This window comes from Staurois parvus, unplaced genomic scaffold (genome assembly GCF_062004578.1).
Source record: "Staurois parvus isolate SC_StPar_1 unplaced genomic scaffold, SC_StPar_1.0 ptg000179l, whole genome shotgun sequence".
In the NCBI taxonomy this organism is placed as follows: Eukaryota; Metazoa; Chordata; class Amphibia; order Anura; family Ranidae; genus Staurois; species Staurois parvus.
Genome location: NW_028317975.1, coordinates 5,632,501 through 5,659,331, shown reverse-complemented (window position 1 = coordinate 5,659,331; position 26,831 = coordinate 5,632,501). Strand labels below are relative to the sequence as shown.

The following is a 26,831-nucleotide window of genomic DNA, read 5'->3' as shown; positions in this document are numbered from 1 at the left end:
ATATTTTTTTTTCAGTTTATATATTCCGTATATATATATATATATATATATATATATATTCAGTATGTGTGTGTGTGTGTATGTGTACATATATATATATATTTTTTTTTCAGTTTATATATTCCGTATATATATATATATATATATATATTCAGTATGTGTGTGTGTATGTGTACGTATATATATATATATATATATTTTTTTTTTCAGTTTATATATTCCGTATATATATATATATTCAGTATGTGTGTGTGTATGTGTACGTATATATATATATTTTTTTTCCAGTTTATATATTCCGTATATATATATATTCAGTATGTGTGTGTGTGTACAGTATGTGTATGTATATATATATATATATTTTTTTTTTTTTTCAGTTTATATATTCCGTATATATATATTCAGTATGTGTGTGTGTGTATGTATACGTATATATATATATATTTTTGTTCAGTTTATATATTCCATATATATATATATATTCAGTATGTGTGTATGTGTATGTGTACGTATATATATATTCAGTGTATACATATATATATATATATATATTTTTTTTTTTTTTAAATAATGCAGAAATAAAGTAACCATGAAAGCACTTTACATTCCTTTTAATGCTGTGACACTGATAATCATTTTTTATTTTGCCTTTTTATAGCATGGCATATAAATCAGAACTCACGGAGGCATAAATATTTATATGTATCTTTCAGGATGTTTTGTGTTCGTTATGTAGACGTTTCTAGTCTTGATCTGAGTCAGATTTGCGGGCGATCGCTCACTGATGTACATCAAGCTGCCACATAATGATGCATAAATGAAATGTGTTTTCTTTTAGTTAATGCATCAGTGTCATTCCTGATGGTAGGATCAATGGGATGTGAAGCAGGTGGAAGTATCACCATCTGTACGGAGGATCGCTATGCGGGTTCGTCATGTCTCCGCTTATCCACATCACACGGGAAAGATTTCCACATTAGTGGCTGGGATGTTGAATTTCTCCTTTGATGCTTTAAAACGTGCAAAGATGACATTGTGGCACTAAGCCCCATTAATATTTGTATTGTGTACACAATATCAGAGTCTTAGCCCATTGTACGAAGATTAAAGGAAAACCGTTCTGTCCATTAGAGGAGCACACATTTCGGTTCTTTTCCTTTTTACTTGTTAAAAATCGCTCTCGGTCGGCCTGAATAAATTGCTCATATGCCACAATATACAGCAAAAGGATTCATTTCTCTTTAAACTACACTTGTTATCAATAATATCGATCTATGAGCTCCAATCTCGGGACTTTCCTAGGCTGAGATGATGTCATCGGTCTGCTGCAGCAAAAAGAAGCATTTCCTCGATCCCTTCACCAGATTCTCAGATTGCAATATTCTAGCTTTGTAGCAAGTCACAGGGTGAGCAGGAAGGGGTGATCTGTGTCAGATGTGTTGAAGCCCCCCCTTTACATTACATCACACTACAGTCCTCCCTTTACAGCACACCCCCTTCACATCACAGCTCCCCTCACATCACACCCCCCCCTTACATCACAGTCCTCCCTTTGCATCACATCCTCCTGCACATCACATCCCCCTTCACATCACATCTCCCATCACATCACATATCCCCATCACATCACATCTCCCCTTCACATTACAGTCCCCCCCCCCTTTACATCACATATCCCTTTCATATTACAGCTCTCCTTCAAATCACAGCCGCCCCCCCCTTTACATCACAGTCCCCCTTTACATGACATCCCCCTTCACATCACATCTCCCCCTGCACATCACATCCCCCTTCACATCACATCCCCCATCACATCACATCTCCCCTCACATCACCCCCCCCCCTTACATCACAGTCCTCCCTTTGCATCACATCCCCTTTCACATCACATCTCCCATCACATCACATCTCCCCATCACATCACATCCCCCATCACATCACATCTCCCCATCACATCACATCTCCCCCTGCACATCACATCCCCCATCACATCACATCTCCCCATCACATCACATCTCCCCCTGCACATCACATCCCCCATCACATCACATCTCCCATCACATCACATCACATCTCCCCATCACATCACATCTCCCCCCATCTCTGAATGCACATCACATCACATCTCCCCCCATCTCTGAATGCACATCACATCTAAACTTGAGGCAGATGGGCTACAGCAGCAGAAGACCACACCGGGTGCCACTCCTGTCAGCTAAGAACAGAAAACGGAGGCTACAGTTCTCACAGGCTCACCATGATTTGCTGTTTCTATCGCTTTAGACATCATTTCGAGTGCATCTTAGTCTCATTGTTTGCAGTGATGGGCCAAACACCCCCCTGATGGGCCAAACACCCCCCTGATGGGCCAAACACCCCCCTGATGGGCCAAACACCTCCCTGATGGGCCAAACACCTCCCTGATGGGCCAAACACCCCCCTGATGGGCCAAACACCCACCTGATGGGCCAAACACCCCCCTGATGGGCCACACCCCCCCCTGTTCAACATTCCAACCTAACGAAAGTTTGACCGCGAACTTCAAACTCAATTCGAGTCTGTGGGACTCGTAAATTCAAAAGTGCCCATTTTGAAGGCTTATATGCAAGTTATTGGCCATTAAAGAGGTATGGGGACTCCCTGAGGGACATGAAACAGTAAAACAAAATTCAAAACATACTGTTTTTAAAGGGGCAGTAGTTATGTATTGCTTAAAGTAAAAAAAAAAAAAAGAAAAATTCCTTTAACCACATGCTGCCCAGCCACTGTATAAATACGTTAGCAGGGCAGCACGGGCAGGCAAAACCACGTTTTAAAACGTGTGTTTTGTAAACAGGTAGGGGCGTGCGCGAGGCGCGCCGCCGCCCTACCTGTCCCGCCGATCACAGCCACGGATGTCAGTCGCCGGGTCACAGCCGGTCCTTAACGGCTATCTTCCGGCGATCGGCGGCAATCACTGACAGAGAGCACAGCTGCAGTAGCTGTGCTTTCTGTCAGTTCCCTGACAGCTCCAGGACACGCTGATCGGGATAGAAGAGTTTCTCTCTCCCGATCAGCCTGTCCAGCACACACACCCCGCCCCCTAGTAAAACACTCCCCCTCACACAGTTAACCCTTCCCTGAAAAATAAAGTTAACCCCTTCCTCCCCAGTGCCATTAGTACAGTGTCAGTGTTTTTTTTTTTTTGCACTGCTCACTGTATTAGTGTCACTGAGGATGTAAGTGATCCCAAGTCAGTACCCCCCAATGTCAGAATGTCTGCCGCAGTCCCGCAGTCCCGCCATAAGTGGCTGATCGCCGCCATTATTAGTATAAAAAAAAAAAATCCCAGTATCTTTCCCACCATTTGTAGACGCTATAACTTTCACGTAAACCAATTAATTTACACGTATTGGATTTTTTTTTAGCAAAGACATGTCGCAGAATGCATTTTGGCAGAAATTTATGACTAAATTTGATTTAAAAAATTTTTTACTGGACATGTTTTATAGCAAAAAGTCCAAAATATTGTTTTTTTTTCCTCAAAATTGTCAGCCTTTTTTTTTATAGCGCAAAAAATAAAAACCGCACAGGCGATCAAATACCACCGAAAGAAAGCTCAATTTGTGGGAAAAAAAGGATGTAAGTTTCATTTATGTACCGTATTGCATGACCGCGCAATTGTCCGTTAAACTAGCGCAGCGCTGTATAGCAAAAAAATGGCGTAAATTGCAGTATCTATACCATAGTTTGTAGACGCTATAACTTCCACACAAAGCAATCAATATACACTTATTGGGATTTTTTTTACCAAAAACATGGAGCAGAATACATTTTGGCCTAAATATATAACCAACTTTGAGTTTACTATATATTTTTTATAGCTGAAAGTAAAAAATATTGTTTTTCTTCAAAATTTTTGGCCTTTTTTTGTTTATAGTGTGAAAAATAAAAAGCGCACAGGTGATCAAATGCCACCGAAAGAAAGCTCTATTTGTGTGAAAAAAAGGACGTAAATTTCGTTTCGGTGCAGCATTGCATGACCGCGCAATTATCAGTTGAATTAGTGCAGCGCTGAGTAGCAAAAAGAGGCGTGGTCATTAAGGGGGGTAAATCCTCAGGAGGTCAAGTGGTTAAATATCATTCTTGGGGGGTCCTCTAAACTACCTTCAAACTTGCACATCTGTACAATGTTTGGAACCTGCTGCAGCAGGACTGACATTTTCTTTTAAAAAAGAAACAAAAAAAAAACAGTGATCTGTAAAACTAATCCGAAAACTAATCCGTACCAGATTTTTGGGTCCGGTAGAAAGGTTTGGAGGGACCCCACAGTATTTTTTTTTCTATTTCTTAAGTGTGTGGAGTTCCCTCTAAAATATCAGGGCCTTTAGGCCTGGTAGGACTTTTAAGGGAAACCCCACCCCCAAAAAATGGGTGGAAAAAGCGTGGGGTTAAAACTTCTACCAGACCCTTGATCCGAGCACAGGCCTGGCAGTCTAGGAAGGGGGGGGGGGGTGAGCTAGCGCCCCCCCTCCTGAACTGTACCAGACAACATGCCCTCAACACGTTTTGGGGTAGGGGCCTCTTCCACACAACCCTGGGCACCAAACCCAGACACGTCCACTGGATTGCCAGAGTTTCCTTCACTGGAACTAGGGGGGCCAAGCCCAACCACTGAAAAACAACCCCAAACCTGACCATTTGGGAACTCGGGAACTGCCCGAGGGCCCAGGGTCAGTAGAGGGCCCCATGAGATGCCCCTGGTACTTTTCGTAGGCTTTTTTGGGTGTGGTTTGAGTGTGGGTGAGGACACAGGGGCCCCATGATCCCCTATTGCCCGGGGGCTCCATGAGTTGTCAGTCCGCCCCTGCCCACACCATAATCCCCCCTCCACCAAACTTTACACTTGGCACAATGCAGTCAGGCAAGTACCGTTCTCCTGGCCAAACCCAGACACGTCCATCAGATTGCCAGACAGAGAAGCGTGATTGGTCACTCCTGCTCTAGTGTCCAGTGGCGGCATGCTTTACACCACAGCATCCAACGCTTTGCATTGCACTTGGTGATGGACGGGTTGGATGCAGCTGCTCGGCCATGGAAACCCATTCCATGAAGCTCTCTACACACTGTGGTTGGGCTCATCTGAAGGCCACACCAAGTTTGGAGGTCTTTAGCTATTGACTCTGCAGACAGTTGGTGACTTCTGAGCACTATGCGCTTCAGCATGCGCTGACCCCGCCCTGTCATGTGACGTGGCCTACCACTTGGTGGCTGAGTGGCTGTTGTTCCCAGTTGCTTCCACTTTGGTATAATCCCACTAACAGTTGAGCGTGGAATATTTAGTAGCCAGGAAATGTCACGGATGGACTTATTGCCCAGGTGGCCACCTATCACGGGACCACGCTTGGAGTCACGGAGCTCCTGAGAGCGACCCATTCTTTCTCCAATGTTTGTAGAAGCCGCCTGCATGCCTAGGGGCTTGATTGTATACACCTGTGGCCATGGAGGGGGTTGGAACACCCAGGGGTGGAAGGGGATCATGGGGCTTGGAGGGGATTGGAACACCCAGGGGCGGAAGGGGATCATGGGGCCCCTGTATCCTTACCCAAACTCAAAAAAGCCTATGAAAAAGGTACCAGGGGCATCTCATGGGGCTTCCTACTGACCCCAGGCCCTCGGGCAGTGCCCGAGTTTCCAAATGGTCAGTCCGCCCCTAGGAACACCTGAATCACATGGTTGGGAGGGCGGGGCCAATACTGTTGGCAATATAGTGTGTATAGACATGTAAAAAGTAATTCTGGCTGGAGCTTTAAAACAGATCAATGGTATAAAATGTCTGGTGAAGGAAGGACTTCAGTTTGTAGTGTAAAGATTCACGGAGACACAAACAACCCATAATAACATATGGCGGAGTCAATGGAGGCAGCCGACCAAGTCTGCTCATTTTTCCAAACTGGTAACTTATGAGAGGCCGGCATATGCTGCCTTGTCTGCACCTGGTGTGCCGAGCCTCCAAGTGGCCCTTCAAGGCTGCTTCCCCAGATGGACCTCTCCGGAACTTCTGCCGCCACCGAATTATCATCATTCTCTTCCACAAGGAAAATCGGTTTGCTTTCAGGAGCTACGTGACAAAAAAACAGTCCTTGATGACAGCAACTTTTTTTTACTGATATGTGGACATCTCATTAATTGTTTTCCTTAACACTTCCCATCCGGTCCACGTACATAAACGGCAACCTGAGAGCACGCGGCACCGCGATCCAGAACACCGATCACTGTACGGGACCTCTGTGTGAGGTCCCGATCATGTGATCACTGATTGGCCAGTCAGTGATCACATGCAGAGTGGTAAGCAAGATGTCACTTCTGACATCATTGCTTACTACGTGTGAAATCTGTGAATGATCACCGAGGTCACATGGTACAGGGCTATTCACAACAGCCTTGTACCATGTGACAAGCTGTGACCAATCACAGCTCACACAGTATTTCTCAATGGCTGCAAGAATGCAGCCAGGGAGAAGGAGAAATGATTGCTTTTGCAGCCTTTATGGGTGTAAATGCAATCAGTGTAAAAAAAAAAAAAAATGTCATCACCCCCCACAAGTAGTACAGTGTCACCATGGTAACACTGAACTGCTAGGGTGACAGTATGTTAAAAAAAATAAACAAACAAAACATAAATAATAATATAAAAATATAACTAAAATAAAAATTGTATTTTTTTTTAATTATATAAATTATAAACCAATTTGTTTTTTGTATTTTTTTTACTAAAAAGATAACCGAATAAATTTTGGCCAAGATTAATGAAGAAAGACTATTTATTTGCAAAATTTGATAAGAAAAACACTTTTTGTAAAAATTTTTGGACTTTTTCATTTATATAGCAAAAAAAATAAATTCCAAAATAAAGTTGTATCTGTCACAAAAAAATGCTAAAAAATTCATATGGGTACAGTGTTGCATGACCGCGTAATTGTCATTCAAAGTGCGACGGCGCTGAAAGCTGAAAATTGGCCTGGACTGGAAGGGGGGGAAGTGTCCGGACTGGAAGGGGGTGAAAGTGTCCGGACGGGAAGGGGGAAAGTGTCCGGACGGGAAGGGGGGAAAGTGTCTGGACTGGAAGGGGGGGAAAGTGTCCGGACTGGAAGGGGGTGAAAGTGTCCGGACTGGAAGGGGGTGAAAGTGTCCGGACTGGAAGGGGGTGAAAGTGTCCGGACTGGAAGGGGGTGAAAGTGTCCGGACTGGAAGGGGGGGAAAGTGTCCAGACTGGAAGGGGGGTGAAAGTGTCTGGACTGGAAGGGGGGAAAGTGTCCGGACTGGAAGGGGGGGAAAGTGTCCGGACTGGAAGGGGGTGAAAGTGTCTGGACTGGAAGGGGGTGAAAGTGTCTGGACTGGAAGGGGGTGAAAGTGTCCGGACTGGAAGGGGGTGAAAGTGTTCGGACTGGAAGGGGGTGAAAGTGTTCGGACTGGAAGGGAGGAAAGTGTCTGGACTGGAAGGGGGTGAAAGTGTCCGGACTGGAAGGATGTGAAAGTGTCCGGACTGGAAGAGGGTGAAAGTGTCCGGACTGGAAGGGGGGGAAAGTGTCTGGACTGGAAGGGGGTGAAAGTGTCCGGACTGGAAGGGGTGAAAGTGTCCGGACTGGAAGGGGTGAAAGTGTCTGGACTGGAAGGGGGTGAAAGTGTCCGGACAGGAAGGGGTTAAAGTAAATATACAAATAATTGTTTTTTATATTTATTTTTTATTTTCATACAGAGTAAGGAAAGAGTAGAACCCTCGCAGGATTTTTGCTGCTGTCTGTGTTGCCGGGCAGATTTACCTTTATCGTTGATTGTCCCGGTGACCGTTGTCAAGTTATGGGAAGTCAAACATTTTGCAGTTTTTACCCAAACGATAGGTGATGGTAAATGGGGACACCTGTGCTAGTGATGGTAAATGGGGACACCTGTGCTAGTGATGGTAAATGGGGACACCTGTGCTAGTGATGATAAATGGGGACACCTGTGCCAGTGATTTTGTATGGCTCTATACGCACCGCACCCGCACGTTTTTTGGCTCCGCACTAGAATCAGATCGCACGGGTATTCACACCCATGTGATCCGATTCTGCACATCGCACCGCATTTTGTGGACCGATTTTGGGGTGTTGTAAACTTAACATACACACCCGCAGCAGTTCCCATGAATGGGGTGCGATTCTGATGTGGTGCGGAATTCACACAGAAAACACTGCAAATTCCTCACCGCTTCAGTGTGAACCCGGGCTTAAAATTGCATGAGGCCACTAAATGGCAACACATAGTGATAATAGGCAATCGGTGTAGTAGCAGGGTAGTAGCAGTGTAGTAGCGGTGTAGTAGCGGTGTAGTAGCGGTGTAGTAGCGGTGTAGAAGCGGTGTAGAAGCGGTGTAGTAGCGGTGTAGTAGCGGTGTAGTAGCGGTGTAGTAGCGGTGTAGAAGCGGTGTAGTAGCGGTGTAGTAGAGGTGTAGTAGCGCTGTAGTAGCGGTGTAGTAACGGTGTAGAAGCGGTGTAGTAGCAGTGTAGAAGCGGTGTAGTAGCGGTGTAGTAGAGGTGTAGTAGCGCTGTAGTAGCGGTGTAGTAGAGGTGTAGTAGAGGTGTAGTAGCGGTTTAGTAGCGGTGTAGTAGCAGTGCAGTAGCGGTGTAGTAGCAGTGCAGTAGCGGTGTAGTAGCGGTGTAGTAGCAGTGCAGTAGCGGTGTAGAAGCGGTGTAGTAGCGGTGTAGTAGCGGTGTAGTAGCGGTGTAGAAGCGGTGTAGTAGCGGTGTAGTAGAGGTGTAGTAGCGCTGTAGTAGCGGTGTAGTAGCGGTGTAGTAGAGGTGTAGTAGCGGTTTAGTAGCGGTGTAGTAGCAGTGCAGTAGCGGTGTAGTAGCAATGTAGTAGCGGTGTAGTAGCAATATAGTGGCGGTGTAGTAGCGGTGTGGTAGCGGTGAAGTAGCAGTGCAGTAGCAATGTAGTAGCGGTGTAGTAGCGGTGTAGTAGCAGTGCAGTAGCGGTGTAGTAGCGGTGTAGTAGCGGTGTAGTAGCGGTGTAGTAGCAGTGCAGTAGCGGTGTAGTAGCAGTGTCTACTTCGGTGATTTCCAGCTTCCACAGGTATGGTATATGCATAGTTACATGCAGGACTTTTTTTTCCAGTTGGAAAGTGGGGGAACACACCTCTAGCACTGAATGTATGTAATGACAAGGTGTGCTGGAGGATCTATTGATGCTGGTTGTTGGGGGATCTTTTATCTTTTGCCATTGGGGGGATCTGTTGTTTCTGGGAAAGGTATATTGTTGCTAGGGGGTGTCTTATATTACTTGGGGAGTCCTTTGTTGCTGGGGGGGTCAATTGTTCCTCTGACAGATCTACTGTTGAGGGAGGGGTCTGTTGCTGGAGGGTCTATCGATCTTGGCTACTGGGAGTTCTATTGTTGCTGGGGGGGTCTATTGTTGCTAAGGTAGATCTATTGTTGATAGGGGGTCTATTGTTGCTAGGGTGGATCTATTGTTGCTGGGGGTCTTTTGTTGCTAGGGTGGGCATCTACCATTGAGGGAGGGGTCTATTGTTGCTGGCTGCTGGAGGGTCTTTCAATGTTTGCTACTGGGAGTTCTATTGTTGCTGTAGGTTCTATTGTTGCTAGGGTGGATCTATTGTTGCTGGGGGTTGTTGTTGCTAGAGTGGAGCTATTGTTGCAGGGGTTGTTGCGAAGATCTCTTGCTGCTGGGGGGTCTATTCTTGCTTGCTGCAGAGGATCTATTTTATTGCTTTTGCTTTTTATCATTTACAAATTCTATATAAATTACTTAGCAACACAAAATGTTGCGGGAGTGGAGACAAGGGACGGTGCTTGGAGGTGGGTAGGGGGTGGAGACAAGGGACGGTGCTCAAAGGTGGGTAGGGGGTGGAGACAAGGGACGGTGCTTGGAGGTGGGTAGGGGGTGGAGACAAGGGACAGTGCTCAAAGGTGGGTAGGGGGTGGAGACAAGGGACGGTGCTTGGAGGTGGGTAGGGGGTGGAGACAAGGGACGGTGCTTGGAGATGGGTAGGGGTGGAGACAAGGGACGGTGCTTGGAGGTAGGTAGGGGTGGAGACAAGGGACAGTGCTCGGGGGTGGGAGTGGAACCAAGGGATGGGGCTTGGAAGTGGGTAGGGGTTGGAACCAAGGGATGGGGCATGGAAGTGGGTAGGGGGTGGAACCAAGGGATGGGGCTTGGAAGTGGGTAGGGGGTGGAACCAAGGGACGGTGCTCGGAAGTGGGTAGAGAGTAGGGGTAACGGGTGGAGATAAGGTGTGGTTCTTGGAGGTGGGTAGGGGGTGGAACAAGAGACGGTGCACGGAGTTTGGTAGGGGGTGGAACAAAGAGACGGTGCTCAGAGGTGGGTAACGGGTAGAGACAAGGGACGTTGCACGGAGGTGGGTAGGGGGTGGAGACAAGGGATGGTGCTCAGAGGTCGGTAGGAGTGGAACCAAGGGACAGTGCTCAGAGGTGGGTAGACAGTAGAGACAAGGGACTGTGCTTGGAGGTGGGTAGTGAGTGGAGACAAGGGACAGTGCTCGGAGTTGGGTAGGGGGTGAAACAAAGAGACGGTGCTCAGATTTGGATAACAGGTGGAGACAAGGGACGGTGCTCGGAGGTGGGTAAGGGGTGGAGACAAGGGACGGTGCTCGGAGGTGGGTAAGGGGTGGAGACAAGGGATCGTGCTTGGAGGTGTGTAGGGGGTACAACCAAGTTCTTGGAGGTGGGTAGGGGGTGGAACCAAGGGACAGTGTATGGAGGTGAGTATGGCGTAGAGACAAGGGATGGTACTCAGAGGTGGATACGGGGTGGAGACAAGAGATGGTGCTCAGAGGTGGATACGGGGTGGAGACAAGAGATGGTGCTCAGAGGTGGGGAAGGGGTGGAGACAAGAGATGGTGCTCAGAGGTGGATAAGGGGTGGAGACAAGAGATGGTGCTCAGAGGTGGATAAGGGGTGGAGACAAGAGATGGTGCTCAGAGGTGGATAAGGGGTGGAGACAAGAGATGGTGCTCAGAGGTGGATAAGGGGTGGAACCAAGTAATGGTGCTCAGAGGTGGGTAAGGGGTGGAACCAAGCAATGGTGCTCAGAGGTGGATAAGGGGTGGAACCAAGCAATGGTGCCCAGAGGTGGGTAAGGGGTGGAGACATGAGATGGTGCTCAGAGGTGGATAAGGGGTGGAGACAAGAGACAGTGTTCGGAGGTGGGTAGGGCGTAGAGACAAGGGACGGTGCTCAGAGGTGGGTAGCGGGTGGAACCAAGCAATGGTGCCCAGAGGTGGGTAAGGGGTGGAGATGAGATGGTGCTCAGAGGTGGATAAGGGGTGGAGATGAGATGGTGCTCAGAGGTGGATAAGGGGTGGAGACAAGAGACAGTACTCGGAGGTGGGTAGGGGTGGAGACAGGGGGTGACTTGGAAGGGGGAAGTACCTACACCTATTCCCTGAGAAGAAAAGGCCAAGCTGCAACATTGTAACTATGTAAAAATATCCTTACCTGGAATTCTTCTGTAAATATACCATTAAAAATATTTTGTTATACTGTATCTGTTTGATAATTGGAAAACAAACCTGTTGATCCTGCCACAAATCTAGTGAGCTCTTTGGAGTGTTGTTTCAAGCAGTATTATTAGCACTGCCTAGTTCATTGTTTGAACTACTGAACATTCATCTATTTAATAGAAATGAGGAGAAGGGGAGGTGTTCTGTAGTGCCACCCCCCCCCCCCCCAATCGAGGGTGACCACACTTCTTCTCCATTAATACATTGTGGTAGGTGAGCGTTGTCATCCTCAGACAGGAAGTGTGTCACTGGCAGGATCACCAGATCAAAATATTGAAATAGTGAAGCTGTGTTCAGTCTGGAGATCTGACTACCGAGTACATTTGCGTTCTTGGCTTTACATAAACTATAAATACGCCGGCACGCAGTTCAAATAACCGCGACGTAGTCGGAGTCGGGACACTCCGTTCTCTTCTCGTTTTCTTGCAGTACTTAAAAGGCCCCGGCAGTTCCTGCTAAAGCGTGTCAGACAATCAGCTGTAGCATATCCCGCTTTGATAGGAAGATTGCTTACCTCGTCTGATTGGTGGGAAGAAGACCTTGTTAGGTCAAAACGCGTCTTTAACGCGGACTGGTTGTCTGTTATATTTTGCCGAGACGAGAATTAAAAGTGACACGTTAAGCTATCCAGGCGGATGTGCTGAGACACCTTTTTTTTTTTCTGGATTTAAGTCATCTGATTGTGTAGAAGGACAAGGAAGGAGCTGGACCGATTGTTCTTTTAACAAATCGCAAAGGAAAACAAACACACTGCTCCAAAAAATGAAAGGAACACTTTCTAATCGGAGTCTAGCATCAAGTCCATTAAAAATAAAATAAATAAATACATAAATATATATACACTACTCAAAAAATGAAAGGAACCCTTTATAATCAGAGTCTAGCATCAAGTCCATGTACCTCCTGGGATATGGATCTGGTCAGGTAAGTAGCAGAGGGGGTTGTTATTCAGTTTCAGCTGCTTTGATATTAATGAAATTAACAACAGGTACACTAGATGGGCAACAATGATATGACCCCCAAAACAGGAATGGTTTTACAGGTGGAGGCCACTGACATTTTTTTCCTACTCATCTCTTCTGACTGTTTTTCACTAGTTTTGCATTTGGCTAGGGTCAGTGTCACTACTGGTAGTATGAGGCCATACCTGGACCCTACAGAGGTTGTACAGGCAGTCCAACTCCTCCAGGATGGCACATCAATACCTGCCATTGCCAGAAGGTTTGCTGTGTCTCCCAGCACAGTCTCAAGAGCATGGAGGAGATTCCAGGAGACAGGCAGTTACTCTAGGAGAGCTGGACAGGGCCGTAGAGGGTCATTAACCCATCAGCAGGACCGGTATCTGCTCCTTTGTGCAAGGAGGAACAGGAGGAGCCCTGCAAGAGTCCTACAAAATGACCTCCTGCAGGCCTCTGGTGTGAATGTCTCTCACCAAACAATCAGAAACAGACTTCATGAGGGTGACCTGAGGGCCCGACGTCCTCTAGTGGGCCCTGTGCTCACTGCTCGGCACCATAGAGCTGGATTGGTATTTGCCATTGAACCCCAGAATTGGTAGGTCCACCACTGGCACCCTGTGCTTTTCACAGATGAGAGCAGGTTCACCCTGAGCACATGTGACAGACATGAAAGAGTCTGGAGAAGCCATGGAGAACGTTCTGCTGCATGTAACATGGTGCACCATGACTGTTTTGGTGGTGGGTCAGTGATGGTCTGGGGAGGCATATCCATGGGGGGACGTACAGACCTCTACAGGCTAGACAATGGCCCCCTGAGTGCCATTAGGTATTGAGATGAAATCCTTGGACCCATTGTCAGACCCTACGCTGGTGCAGTGGGTCCTGGGTTCCTCCTGGTGCATGATAATACCCGGCCTCATGTGGGGAGAGTATGCAGGCCGTTCCTGGAGGATGAAGGAATTAATACCATTGAATGGCCCCACGCTCGCCTGACCTAAATCCAATAGAACTCCTCAGGGATGTTATGTTTCGGTCGATCCGACGACGCCAGGTTGGACCTCAGACTGTCCAGGAACTCAGTGATGCCCTGGTCCAGATCTGGCAAGGAATACCTAGGACATCCGTCGTCTCTTTAGGAGCCTCCCCCGACGTTGTCAGGCATGCACACAAGCACGTGGGGGCCATACAAACTACTGAGGACCATTCTGAGTTGCTGCATTGACATTTCACCAAAATGGACTCCCCTGCTGCATCATTTTTTCACTTTGATTTTTGGGGTGTCTTTAAATTCAGTCCTCTGTAGGTCGATCATTTTCATTTCCATCAAACGATGGGGTGTCCTTATGTTCCCCACACATCACCCCGTCCATGTCCGTATAGAGATCCAGCAGGAGATTTGTCCCCATTGAGGTCCGATGGGTTTTCAAAGTCTTCCTTTCATTTTTTTGAGGAGTGTATATGACGAAAGTCAGCGATTTATGAAAACTGCAACACAGAATAAACCAATAAACAATCAATTAATGCAGCACTTGGTGTGTATTAACCGGCTCCCGCCCACCATATAAGGTAATGACGGGCGCAAGGTAGTTCTCTCGTTCTGATAGGATGTCATATGACGTCCCCCCACTCTAACAGCGCAGGAGCGGCTCCAGGAGCATGCAGCGCGGCGATCGGCGGTGTGCTATGTCCCTCGGACACAATGGATCACCGATCAATGGAAAGAGCCGAAGATGTTGGCTCGGTCATGTGATCAGCTGTTTCCAATCACAGCTGATTGCATGCAAATAGGGAAATGCCGGTTATCGGCATTTCTCTCCTCAAGAGCTGTCACGCTGACAGAGGAGAGGAGAGACGGTAATTGGCATTCCGCGGAGGGGATATCTACACAGATCATCATGGCACTGATGATCGGTGTACCCTGATCAGTGTGGCCCCAGAAGTGCCACCTGTCATTGCCCATCAGTACCACCTGTCATTGCCCATCAGTGCCACCTGTTGGTGCCCATCAGTGCCACCTGTCATTGCCCATCAGTACCACCTGTCATTGCCCATCAGTACCACCTGTCATTGCCCATCAGTGCCACCTGTTGGTGCCCATCAGTGCCACGTCAATGCCACATATCAGTGCCTACCAGTGCACATCAATGCCACATATCAGTGCCCATCTGAGCTGCCTTTCATTGTCACCTATCAGTGCCAGTCAGTGCCACCTATCAGTGCTGCCAGTCAGTGCTGCTTATAAATGCCAGTCAGTGCCGCCTATCAGTGCCAGTCAGTGCGACCTATCAGTGTCTGTCAGTGCTGCCTATCAGTGCCAGTCGGTGCCGCCTATCAGTGCCAGTCAGTGCTGGCTACCAGTGCTCATCAGTGCTGCCTATCAGTGCCACCTAACAGTGCCAGTCAGTGTCACCTATCAGTGCCAGTTAGTGCCGGCTATCAGTGCCACCTATCAGTACCATATATGAGTGCTGCCTTTCAGTGCCCATCAGTGATGCCTGTCAATGCCCATTTGTGCCACCTACTAGTGCCTCCTCATCAGTGCCCATCAGTGCAGCCTATCAGTGCCCATCACTGCAGCCTCATTAGTGCACATCAGTGAAGGAGAAAAATCACTTATTTACAAAATGTTATAACAAAAACTAAGAAAAAACATTTTATATTTTCAAAATGTTCAGTTGTTTTAGGTTTGTTTAGCAAAAAATAAAAAAACCCTGAGGTGATTAAACACCACCAAAATAAAGCTCCATCTGTCTCAAAAAAATGCAAAAAATTTCATATGGGTACAGTGTTGCATGACCGCGCAATTGTCATTCAAAGTGCGACAGCGCTGAGAGCTGAAAACTGGCCTGGGGGGGAAGGGGGTATAAGTGCCCTGTAGGCGAGGGGTTAAGACATCAATACCAGTGTCATAACCACAAAACATCAAAAAGGATAAAATAGAATAAAATGTTCTTAGAAAAGTCCTTTGTCTTCAGCGAATGAGAATCTTATGCTGTGAAAACCTCAAGTGCTCAATCCAGTTCCATGCTGGGAAACACCACCAGATGTCTGCTCACCTCAAGTACATGACCTCACAATTTAATGTTTGGTCAATACACGCCTTTTGTCCCTTAATGGACCATAGGGATCTCCTATGTGGGCTCGGAACAATCTCCACAACTTCTGTTAGTCTCCTCCCATCAGCCACTCCACCTCAAACAAACAGACATAACGTAGTCCTTTATCCTTAAAACCTTTTATTTTGTATTCCTAACATATAAAATTTGCACTCACTTTTAGCAGGCGCCCAATCACACCAATTGTAAACAACATGAACGTCCAGAGAAAACGGAGATCCTGTGCAATACTGCCGCTACTTCCAATTTGATAGCCACCTTTGTTAGCACAGTAGAGCGTCATGATGTCATCCAAGGCCCTGCCCTGATTCTTTTCATCACTACACACTTGACTTCCTCAGGGGGATCGTGATTCACAAAGAATACACCCACTACCCTCTGAAGAAGTCTTCACCTGGGGTCATATTGCGTAAGGGCGGTGTGACGGAGGTGACGTCATCACGTTCGCTGACCTGGCTCAGATGAGCGATTGCTGTGAATGTATTTTTCCTGGAAAAAAAATATGGGTGGAAACAAGGAACCTTACTCTTTATTGCTTGTTTGACCACCCTCTTTGTATATGGAGGTCAATTCCAGGGTGAGCAGTATTAGTGTTTTTTTAACCCTTACCTCTCCTCCTTGCTGCCTAAGGCTAGGTTCACAATGAAAAGGTTTTCATCCTTCCTTCCACCAATCGAGCCTTCGATTGATCAACCCTTCCTTTATCTGACATCCCTTCTGTCAATTGATTGATCCTCCCTTCGATCATTTGATCCTTCCTTTAATTAACTCTTCCTTCCTTCGATTGATTGACCCTTCGTTCGATCAATCAGTCGTTCAATCTTTTGATCGATTGATCGATCCTTTCTTCCATTGATTGATTGACCCTTCCTTCAAATAATCAATCCTTTCCTCAAAGGAAAGATCAATCAATGGAAGGATTGATCGATGGATCGATTTATCGAAGGAAGGATCAATCGATGGAAGGTTTGATCGATGGATCGATTGATCAAAGGAAGGAAGGATTGAATGATCAATCAAAGAAAGTATTGATCGAAGTAAGGATCGATCAAAAGAATGATCCATGGAAGGCTCCAAAATTGCAGCTGTAACAAAATCAATGGATGACGAATGACCAGGGAGGAGAGGTAAGGGTTAAAATAAATTCATCAAAGTCGCATAGCAATGCTTCTTATCTATGGTGATGCGACTTCTGTGAGATAACATAGTCTATGGGGCTAAAAATGCATTGAAGTCCACCGGGAAACCTTTTCCAAAGTCCCATTGATTAGAAAGGCACCGTTGAATATAATGGGATTTCCCGTCATGCAATTCTGTGAACTTGGCATCTTCCACAGCTGCATTGCGTTTTTGATGCATTTTTGATCCAATTTCCATTCATTGCAATGGAGGGCTGCGTTTTCAGTTGATTTTTCTTTTTTACCGGACCAAGCATGCAGCAAACAGGACTTCAAAAAACACAATGGACCCGCAACTGACCAGTGTGAAGAGTTCCATAGGATTCAATGGTCATGTGTTTTCCTTCCGCTTTTTAAAATGCAAAAGCAGAAGAAACCGGTGTGAAAGCAGCCTAAAGCTGTTTGTAAACACTGAGCACCAGTCGATCAATGGATGTATGTCGATCGATTTTCTTGTGAGCGCCACACAATTTGAATTATAATTGGGATTCTAGAAGGGTGTCCACAAAACCCTTCATGAATTCTCCCCTATAGGTATTACTTCAGTATAATTCTTGATAAAGCCATTACTGATTCAATAGGCTCCTACCAGAAATGTGAATAAAGACCAGGGGCGGACTGACAACTCATGGTGCCCCCGGGCAATAGGGGACCATGGGGCCCCTGTGTCCTCACCCACTCTCAAACAACACCCAAAAAAGCCTATGAAAGGTACAAGGGACATCTCATGGGGCCCCCTACTGACCCTGGGCCCTTGGGCAGTGCCCGAGTAACCGAATGGTCAGTCCCCCCCTCGAATAAAGAGGTAGGAGTGCAGACTGTTGAACGCTGCGTTCCACCTGCGTATCACGTGTTCTGGTCCTGTTCCATCTTCCAGCTGGCTATGGACATGGGACTTAGACCTCTTCACCCGCAGCTCATGCACACCAGTCCTGGAGAACTTCATAGACTTCATATGTGCCTGTATTTACATGTGACGTTGGAGACTAACGTCTGCTCTACTCTGAAGGCTTGCCTTGAAGTGACAACTACCCTGGTACCCTCGTAGATCTTCTGCCAGACACATCAGTGGTCCTCTCCTCCATCTTCCCTTCCCCCTCCAAGTGGGATTATGGCCCTAGCAGTGGGCATTTAATTTGTGCCAACTCACTTCCATGTATGTCCTACCAGAAATGCAATAACGACCCTCGTCCATAAGGGCCATACAAGTGCAAAACCTAAAGACGTTTATACGAGGGGTGTTCAAGCCAAACCGGGACTTTTAATTTTCCAGGTATAAAAAGGGATGCCAGCATAGTAAGTGGCAAGAGTGTCCTATTACTGATAGGCGGGGCACATGTCGTGGGCCAGTCCAGAGACCATTAATCAAGATGGCAGACAACAGTGTTATTGCGTGCATGGAACAGCATGTGGTGATGACCTTTCTTGTGAACGAAGACGTAAAACCCGCAGGTATCTACCAGGGGAGGACTGACAATTCATGGGGCCCCCGGGCAATAGGGGATCATGGGGCCCCTGTGTCCTTGTCCACACTTAAACCACACCCAAAAAAGCCTATGAAAGGTACCATCATGGGGTCCCCTACTGACCTCGGGCCCGTGGGCAGTGCCCGAGTTCCCAAATGGTCAGTCCGCCCCTGGTATCTACAGAAGACTTCAAGCACAGTACGGTGATGAGACGCACAGCCGTGGTAAGACGTTTGAGTGGTTGAAACATTTCAAAGATGGCCCTGACGATCGCGGCTGTGGTGGATCCCACAGCAGTCGTTCCTGTGAACATTCAGTGTGTGGAACTCCTGATCCTGGATCACCGACGCATAACCTGTCGTGAAATCGCACAACAGACAAATCTTTATGTGGAAACGGTGAACCACGGGTGGACTGACCATTTGGGAACTCGGGCACTGCCCGAGGGCCCGGGGTCAGAAAGGGGCCCCATGAGATGCCCCTAGTACCTTTTTCATAGGCTTTTTTGAGTGTGGTTTGAGTGTGGGCAAGGACACAGGGGCCCCATGGTCCCCTATTGCCTGGGGGCCCCATGAGTTTTCAGTCCGCCCCTGTGGTGAACACAATGATGACAAAGTGAAGCTGGCTGTCCTAGGATGGTTCAGGCATCCTGACAAATCTTTCTATGCCGAAGCTTTGCAGGCATTAGATAAATGCTGTGTAAATGTAGCAGGGGAGGATGTCGAAAAATAAACGCAGCTTCCACTCCTTGAAATTTGTTCTTTTATTATATAAACTCAGAAGTCCCGGTTTGACTTGAAAGCCCCTCGTAGTAGGTCCTTTTTGAGAAAAGTGGTTCTTCTTATCAGGGGTGGACTGACAACTCATGGGGCCCCCAGGCAATAGGGGATCATGGGGCCCCTGTGTCCTTGCCCAAACTCAAAAAAGCCTATGAAAAAGGTACCAGGGGCATTTCATGGGGCCCCCTACTGACCCCGGGCCCTCGGGCAGTGCCCGAGTTTCCAAATGGTCAGTCCGCCCCTGCTTCTTATACTACACATGTTGTCAAGATATCCCTCAGGCTACCAATTTGGAGACCTTTTTGCTACAGTAAGGCATTGTAGTTTGTGGTGGGTTGCCGGTGTTATGGGCCACTATGCTGATGAACTTTAGAACTTGTATAGCAGTTTAAACTCCCTGGGGTTTAATAATATGATTTAGTTAAAAATAGGAAGCCATCTACTCCCCCCATTTTCCACCGGCAAACATAACCGGCAAGGGCACATAATGTATCACCAATGAGTCATACTTTAAAGGAATCACCGGGAGGGGATTCAATTCAGGAAAAAGTAGACAGTATTGGCCGTAATGATGCTACTTGTGTTGATGCCAATAGCAAGCGATATTATCGTTGACCTTGCTTGTTTGCTTACACGAGATCCTGTCAATTGCCTCTTTTGTCTCCTCTCTAGAATCCGACGTGGCGGACTTTGATGGCAGAAGCTCGCTCCTCTACAGGTTCAATCAGAAACTGATGACCACATATAAAGATGTCATCTCCCTGAAGTTCAAGAGCATGCAGAGTGATGGAGTATTATTTCACGGGGAAGGACAACGCGGGGATTATATAACGCTGGAGCTACAGAAAGGGAGATTGTCTCTCTCCATTAACCTAGGTATGCGCTTTTCCCCAATTAACTTGTTTCTGAAAATTACTATTCCAGTTTTTTTTTTTTTTTTTTATTAATGCTCATCATCGTAACAATGGAAAAGATTAATTAAAAAAGACATTCCAACAAAAATAAATGAATAAATATTGGTTTTGTGCACTTTAACGGTTACAATCCTGGGGCAGTGGAGGTTTCATGCAAACTTTGACCTTTCCTCAGAAGTGACCCCCTCTTGACTCCTTTTCTAGTTTCCCTGTTGATCCTTTAATATGATGGTCATCTTCTTACTCATGAAAAGGAAAATTTGGAAATTGGGGTTAGGCAAATTTCAATCTGAATTTTACAGAAGATATAGGCACATAAAGGTGCAGGTACTTTCCCCTTTCCAAGTCGCCCCCTGTCTCCACCCCCTACTCACCTCTGAGCACCGTCCCTTGGTTCCACCCTGTAACGGAACAGGCCCAGTCTGCACTTGGGTACTTCCGTTATAATACCGCTTCCCTGTCCGAAACACCGACAACAAACACAACAAACACATAAAGGTGCAGGTACTTTCCCCTTTCCAAGTCGCCCCCTGTCTCCACCCCCTACTCACCTCTGAGCACCGTCCCTTGGTTCCACCCTGTAACGGAACAGGCCCAGTCTGCACTTGGGTACTTCCATTATAATACCGCTTCCCTGTCCGAAACACCGACAACAAACACCACAGCAGACCATACAAGAAGTAATCCAGAAGGTAGACTAGTTTATTTTAACACAGATACAAGATATATACACTCAAGGGAACAACCCCCCCCCCCTGCATAATGACACAGGGCGGGGCAATCTACCTTTAATAACAAGAGACACACCAACAGACAGTCCCATCAGGAGGGAGGGCTGCTGGAGACACTTCCACCAAACCAATACACATAAACACCTACATCCCATAATAGTTCGCTCCCAAGCAAGACACACAATAGAACAATGGGATGCAACCATGCAACACCAAACAATCCACAACCCCCACCCCACCTACACATGTCTGCACAATATTAGGACAGATCACCTTGTACCCCTAACAGGCACAGGGTGACTTACACATAAGAGGGATATGGGGAGCTGAGACAGGGGTCTCCCCACCTCTCCAAAGTGAGCTGGGTTCCATGGGCCCCCCACCCAAAGTGACTCCCATCACACACACCCTACCCACTTCCCAGTACTGCTCCTTTTACAGAATACAGAACCAAGGATCATTTTGTGGTGCTAAGTAATTTGTAGGAAATGTGTTAATGATAATAAGAAAAACAGTAAAATAGATCCCATGCATCCAGGAACAATAACCCCATCAACATAAGATCCCTCAACTCCCATCAACAATAGATCCCCCCCATCAACAATAGAGCACCATCAACAAAATACCAGCCTAGCAACAATAGATTCTCACCAGCAGAAGCGTCCCTAGGGTTGGTGTCACCCGGTGCGGTCACACGTGGTGTCACCCCTCCAGAGAGGAAGGTGCAGTGCCGGTGTAGCGGTAAAATGAGTATCCCGTGAAGATATGTATCCTCTGAAGAAACTGTGTATGTGCTGGTTTCAGGCCAAAGAAGCTTGAACCTATACGGGGTTAACTAATCTTGCGGGATCAGCTTCAGCGGTTTGCAGCCTGTAAGGGGTTAACTGTGGCAGCTCTGTGCTAAAGTTGGAGATTGGCAATTGGCTTCTTCAGCCTGAAACTGGCACAGACGCAGTTGCTTCAGGGGACACATATCTTCACAGGATATTCATTTTACCAATAACCCGGGGGCAGCTGTCACCTGGTGCGGCCCGCACCCCCCTAGGGATGCCACTACTTACCAGCAATAACAGATCTCCCAGCAGCCAGCAACAGAAGCCAGATCCCTCTCCCAGCAACATAAGACCTCCAGCAACAATATATCCCCCACCTTTTTTGGGGGCCCCATGAGCTGTCAGTCCGCCCCTGTCTCCATGTATGATACATAAAGGGGGATATGATCTCCATGTATAATACATAAGAGAGGGATATGATCTCCATGTATAATACATAAGGGGGGATATGATCTCCATGTATAATACATAAGGGGGATATGATCTCCAGGTATAATACATAAGGGGGGATATGATCTCCATGTATAATACATAAGGGGGGATATGATCTCCATGTATAATACATAAGGGGGATATGATCTCCAGGTATAATACATAAGGGGGGATATGATCTCCATGTATAATACATAAGGGGGGATATGTTCTCCATGTATAATACATAAGGGGGGATATGATCTCCATGTATAATACATAAGGGGGGATATGATCTCCATGTATAATACATAAGGGGGGATATGATCATCATGTATAATACATAAGGGGGGATATGATCTCCATGTATAATACATAAGGGGGGATATGATCACCATGTATAATACATAAGGGGGGATATGATCATCATGTATAATACATAAGGGGGGATATGATCTCCATATATAATACATAAGGGGGATATGATCTCCATGTATAATGCATAAGGGGGGATATGATCTCCATGTATAATACATAAGGGGGGATATGATCTCCATGTATAATACATAAGGGGGGATATGATCTCCATGTATAGTACATAAGGGGGGATATGATCTCCATGTATAATACATAAGGGGGGGGGATATGATCTCCATGTATAATACATAAGAGGGGATATGATCTCCATGTATAATACATAAGGGGGATATGATCTCCATGTATAATGCATAAGGGGGGGGGATATGATCTCCATGTATAATACATAAGGGGGGATATGATCTCCATGTATAATACATAAGAGGGGATATGATCTCCATGTATAATACATAAGGGGGATATGATCTCCATGTATAATACATAAGGGGGGGGGATATGATCTCCATGTATAATACATAAGAGGGGATATGATCTCCATGTATAATACATAAGAGGGGATATGATCTCCATGTATAATACATAAGGGGGATATGATCTCCATGTATAATACATAAGGGAGGGATATGATCACCATGTATAATACACAAGGGGGGGATATGATCTCCATGTATAATACATAAGGGGGGGATATGATCTCCATGTATAATACATAAGGGGGATATGATCACCATGTATAATACATAAGGGGGGATATGATCTCCATGTATAATACATAAGGGGGGATATGATCTCCATGTATAATACATAAGGGGGATATGATCACCATGTATAATACATAAGGGGGGATATGATCTCCATGTATAATACATAATGGGGGGATATGATCTCCATGTATAATACATAAGGGGGGATATGATCACCATGTATAATACATAAGGGGGGATATGATCACCATGTATAATACATAAGGGGGATATGATCACCATGTATAATACATAAGGGGGATATGATCACCATGTATAATACATAAGGGGGGATATGATCTCCATGTATAATACATAAGGGGGGATATGATCACCATGTATAATACATAAGGGGGGATATGATCTCCATGTATAATACATAAGGGGGATATGATCTCCATGTATAATACATAAGGGGGGATATGATCTCCATGTATAATACATAAGGGAGGGATATGATCACCATGTATAATACATAAGGGGGATGTGATCTCCATGTATAATACATAAGGGGGGATATGATCTCCATGAATAATACATAAGGGGGATATGATCTCCATGTATAATACATAAGGGGAGATATGATCTCCATGTATAATACATAAGGGGGGATATGATCTCCATGTATAATACATCAGTGGTTCATATAGTGAACTCGGTGTATTTATTCACCCTGAGGTCATCGCAGAGGACAAGGGGGCGCTCTTTACGTCTGGAGGAAAATAAATGTTACCTCCAAACATGGAAAGGTTTCTTCACAGTAAGAGCTGTGAGAATGTGGAATAGACTCCCTCAAGAGTTGGTTGTGACCAGCTCAGTGGATTGCTGTAGGAAAGTCCTGGATTCTTTCTTGGATACACAGAATATAACTGGATATAACATTTATAGGGAAAGTTGATCCAGGGAATATCCGATTGCCTCTCGGGGGATCAGAATGGAACTTTTTCCCTGCAGGAGCAAATTGGATCGTGCTTTGCTGGGTTTTTTTTGTCCTCCTCTGGATTAACTGTGGGTGTAGGATTATAACTTTTTTTTTTTAATAGTTGAACTGGATGGACTTTTGTCTTTTTGTAGCCAGACTAACTATGTAACTATGTAACATAAGATCTCCCCAGAAACATAAGATCCCCCCCAGCTGCAATTGACCCCAAGCAACATAAGACCCTCCCAGCGACAATATATCCCCCACCAACAAGAACAGGTCTCTCAACAGTCAGCCTCAACAGACCCTCCGGCAGCCAGTAACAATAGTTACTGTTGGGTTGGCTTTTGACATCTGGTATAAGGAGGGTGGGGTGCTCTGGACATCTATTCATACAGATACAACCAGCCATTTGAGGGCCACCATATGCTGATGCGGCTGATGAAATTGCGCTTGGCACCCCTGCTATAGAGGAAGAGTTACTCTACCAACATATGTAAGTTAATAGGAAAAAGTTCTCCCCACTTTTGCAATACGTTTGATACAGCCCGCGTGTCATGGAAGATCTTTCAATGGTTCGACGTACTAAAAAGCAGAATCTTCACCTCTTTATTGTTGTCTATCTCGCTCTAAATTATGGAAATGAAAGAAAGCTTATTTCCCCAGCATGACGACAGCGCTTTTCGCTTTCTGTTCCCTTTTCAACATTAACGTTTTGTAGTTTAAAAATCTCTGTGGGTGAAAATTGCAGCAACGACAAGTTAAAAGTCATTTTCGACTTACGCAACACTTTACTGCCGCTGTCCCATTTTCCAATATCAGCCACAAATTGTTATTTCTTTTTCTATTTTCCCATCTTATTTTCCTCTTTCATCAAAGTATGCATCAAGTAGACGCTTATGAATCTGATGCTAGAAATCTATCAACAAAACGCCACACAACAGCTGAACCTTCTAGAAAAAAAGAAAAAAAAACCCAGGAAAAAACATCCGCAACCGGAAAACAACTAATTTTTCTATTTTTTGTGAGTCAATTGATCCGTAAGAATTGAAAACCGAAATGGATTTGACCAATTTACATACTGTGGAGATGGATAGTTATAGACTAATCCAGAGACGGATCCATCTAACTTTGTCAATGTGTTTTAGTTTTTTTAAACTTTTAAAGAGAACCTGTACTGTGGAAACTGTACCCAAAAAAAAGACAAGCCCCTTGGTCTCCCTGCAGCTTATCTTTCCCCCATTATTGACTTACCATGTCTTGTTCTGTACTGGCCCCTGTGTGGAGTTTGCCATCTTGGTAGAGGAACAGGACATGCTAGATCTGCTTCCTTTATCACTTATGGGGTAATAATCAGAAAGCATTTGGAAAGGCGGTGGAAACACAGATCTACCAAATGGTTGGAACTCGGAATTCCTTGCACTGCAAGACCTTAGGTACAGTTTCTTCTCCAGCAAGAAGAACAGTGAACAGCAGAAGATGGACATCCACTCCTACCCTTCTGAGACTATCATTCAAAGGCAGAAATGCCTCCAGCCAGTTGCAGATCCCATAACCTTCCTTAGTTACATAGTCAGTCTGGCTGAAAAAAAGACAAAAGTCCATCCAGTTTGACCATTAAAGAAAAAAAAAAGTTATAATCCTACACCCACAGTTGATCCAGAGGAAGGCAACCCCCCCCCCCCAAGCAAAGCATGATCCAATTTGCTCCTACAGGGAAAACAAATTCCATCTTGATCCCCCGAGAGGCAATCGGATATTCCTTGGATCAACTTTACTTCCCCGCTTCTATATTGTCTCCAACCTCCCATAATTTCCTTCAGTGCTCTTCAACCCGACCACAATGTCCCCAGGTCTCCTAAGTGCCTTCAGCCCCCACCATGCCTTCCTCCACTTGAGCCTCCAGCCAGCTGCGAATCTCTTAATCTATCACAGTGCCTCCCAGTTCTCATAGTGGCTCTAATCTCCTGCAATTGTCCACAGTGCCTCTCAACCCACCCTAGACCCCCTGAGAGCCATCAACCTCCACAGTGTCTCTTTTCTTTCTGGCCTCCAGGCAGCTGCAGATCTCCTAAACCGCCACAATGCCATTCAGCTCTCATAGTGCTTCCAACCATCCATAATTCCTTGCAGTGCCCCCAGCCTCCCACAGTGTACCAGGCCCCCTGAGAATCCTTAGCCCCCATAGTGCCCCCTCCAACCTCCCACAGTGCCCCAGGTCCCTTTAAAGCCCACAACCCTCACAGTGCCTCTGTCCTCCCTGGCCTTTAGCCAACTGTAGATCACCTAGCCTACCACAATGCCTCCCAATTTTAAGAGACCCCCCAACCTCCTACAATTGCCTGCAGTGTCCCTCAACCCCCCCCCAGTAGTGTCCCCAGCCCCCTGAGTGCCCTGAGCTCCCATAGTGCCACTCAAGCTTCCATAGTGCCACCCAAAATATCAAAGTGCACTTTCCAGTCTGCTACAGTGCCTCTGGCCCCCAATAGTGCCCTAACTTTCAAGAGCGTCCCACAGTGCCTCCAAACCCTCCAAAGGTCTCACAGTGACACCCAGCCCCGATTCATTCCAATACTTTTATTGTGTGATTAAAAAAAAACAATTTATATTGTTGGGACAAGGAAGGTTTTGGAAGAAGGTTGAGATGATCTCACACTGCCCATTTTTTTTCCTTCCAGGTGATGCCAAGCTGCGTTTCGGTAACACTCACACGGTGGTGACTCTGGGAAGCCTCTTGGATGACCAGCATTGGCATTCTGTTTTGATCGACCGATTCAACAAACAAGTTAACTTCACAGTGGACAAATACACCCAACATTTCCGCACCAAGGGCGAGTCT

The 26,831-nt window shown here is 46.1% G+C and overlaps 1 protein-coding gene across 1 annotated transcript in view; it reads left to right on the top strand.

The window, feature by feature from the left end:
* The window catches only part of LOC149462256 (contactin-associated protein-like 5), a 577,382-nt gene that overhangs the window by 219,012 nt on the left and 331,539 nt on the right, over nt 1-26,831 (top strand). Inside the window, exons 5-6 of the mRNA XM_089677193.1 lie at nt 19,733-19,936; nt 26,671-26,831. The exon at nt 26,671-26,831 is cut by the window's right edge and continues 24 nt beyond it. Coding sequence (XP_089533319.1) covers nt 19,733-19,936; nt 26,671-26,831 — 365 coding nt within the window. The remainder of the gene's footprint in view (nt 1-19,732; nt 19,937-26,670) is intronic.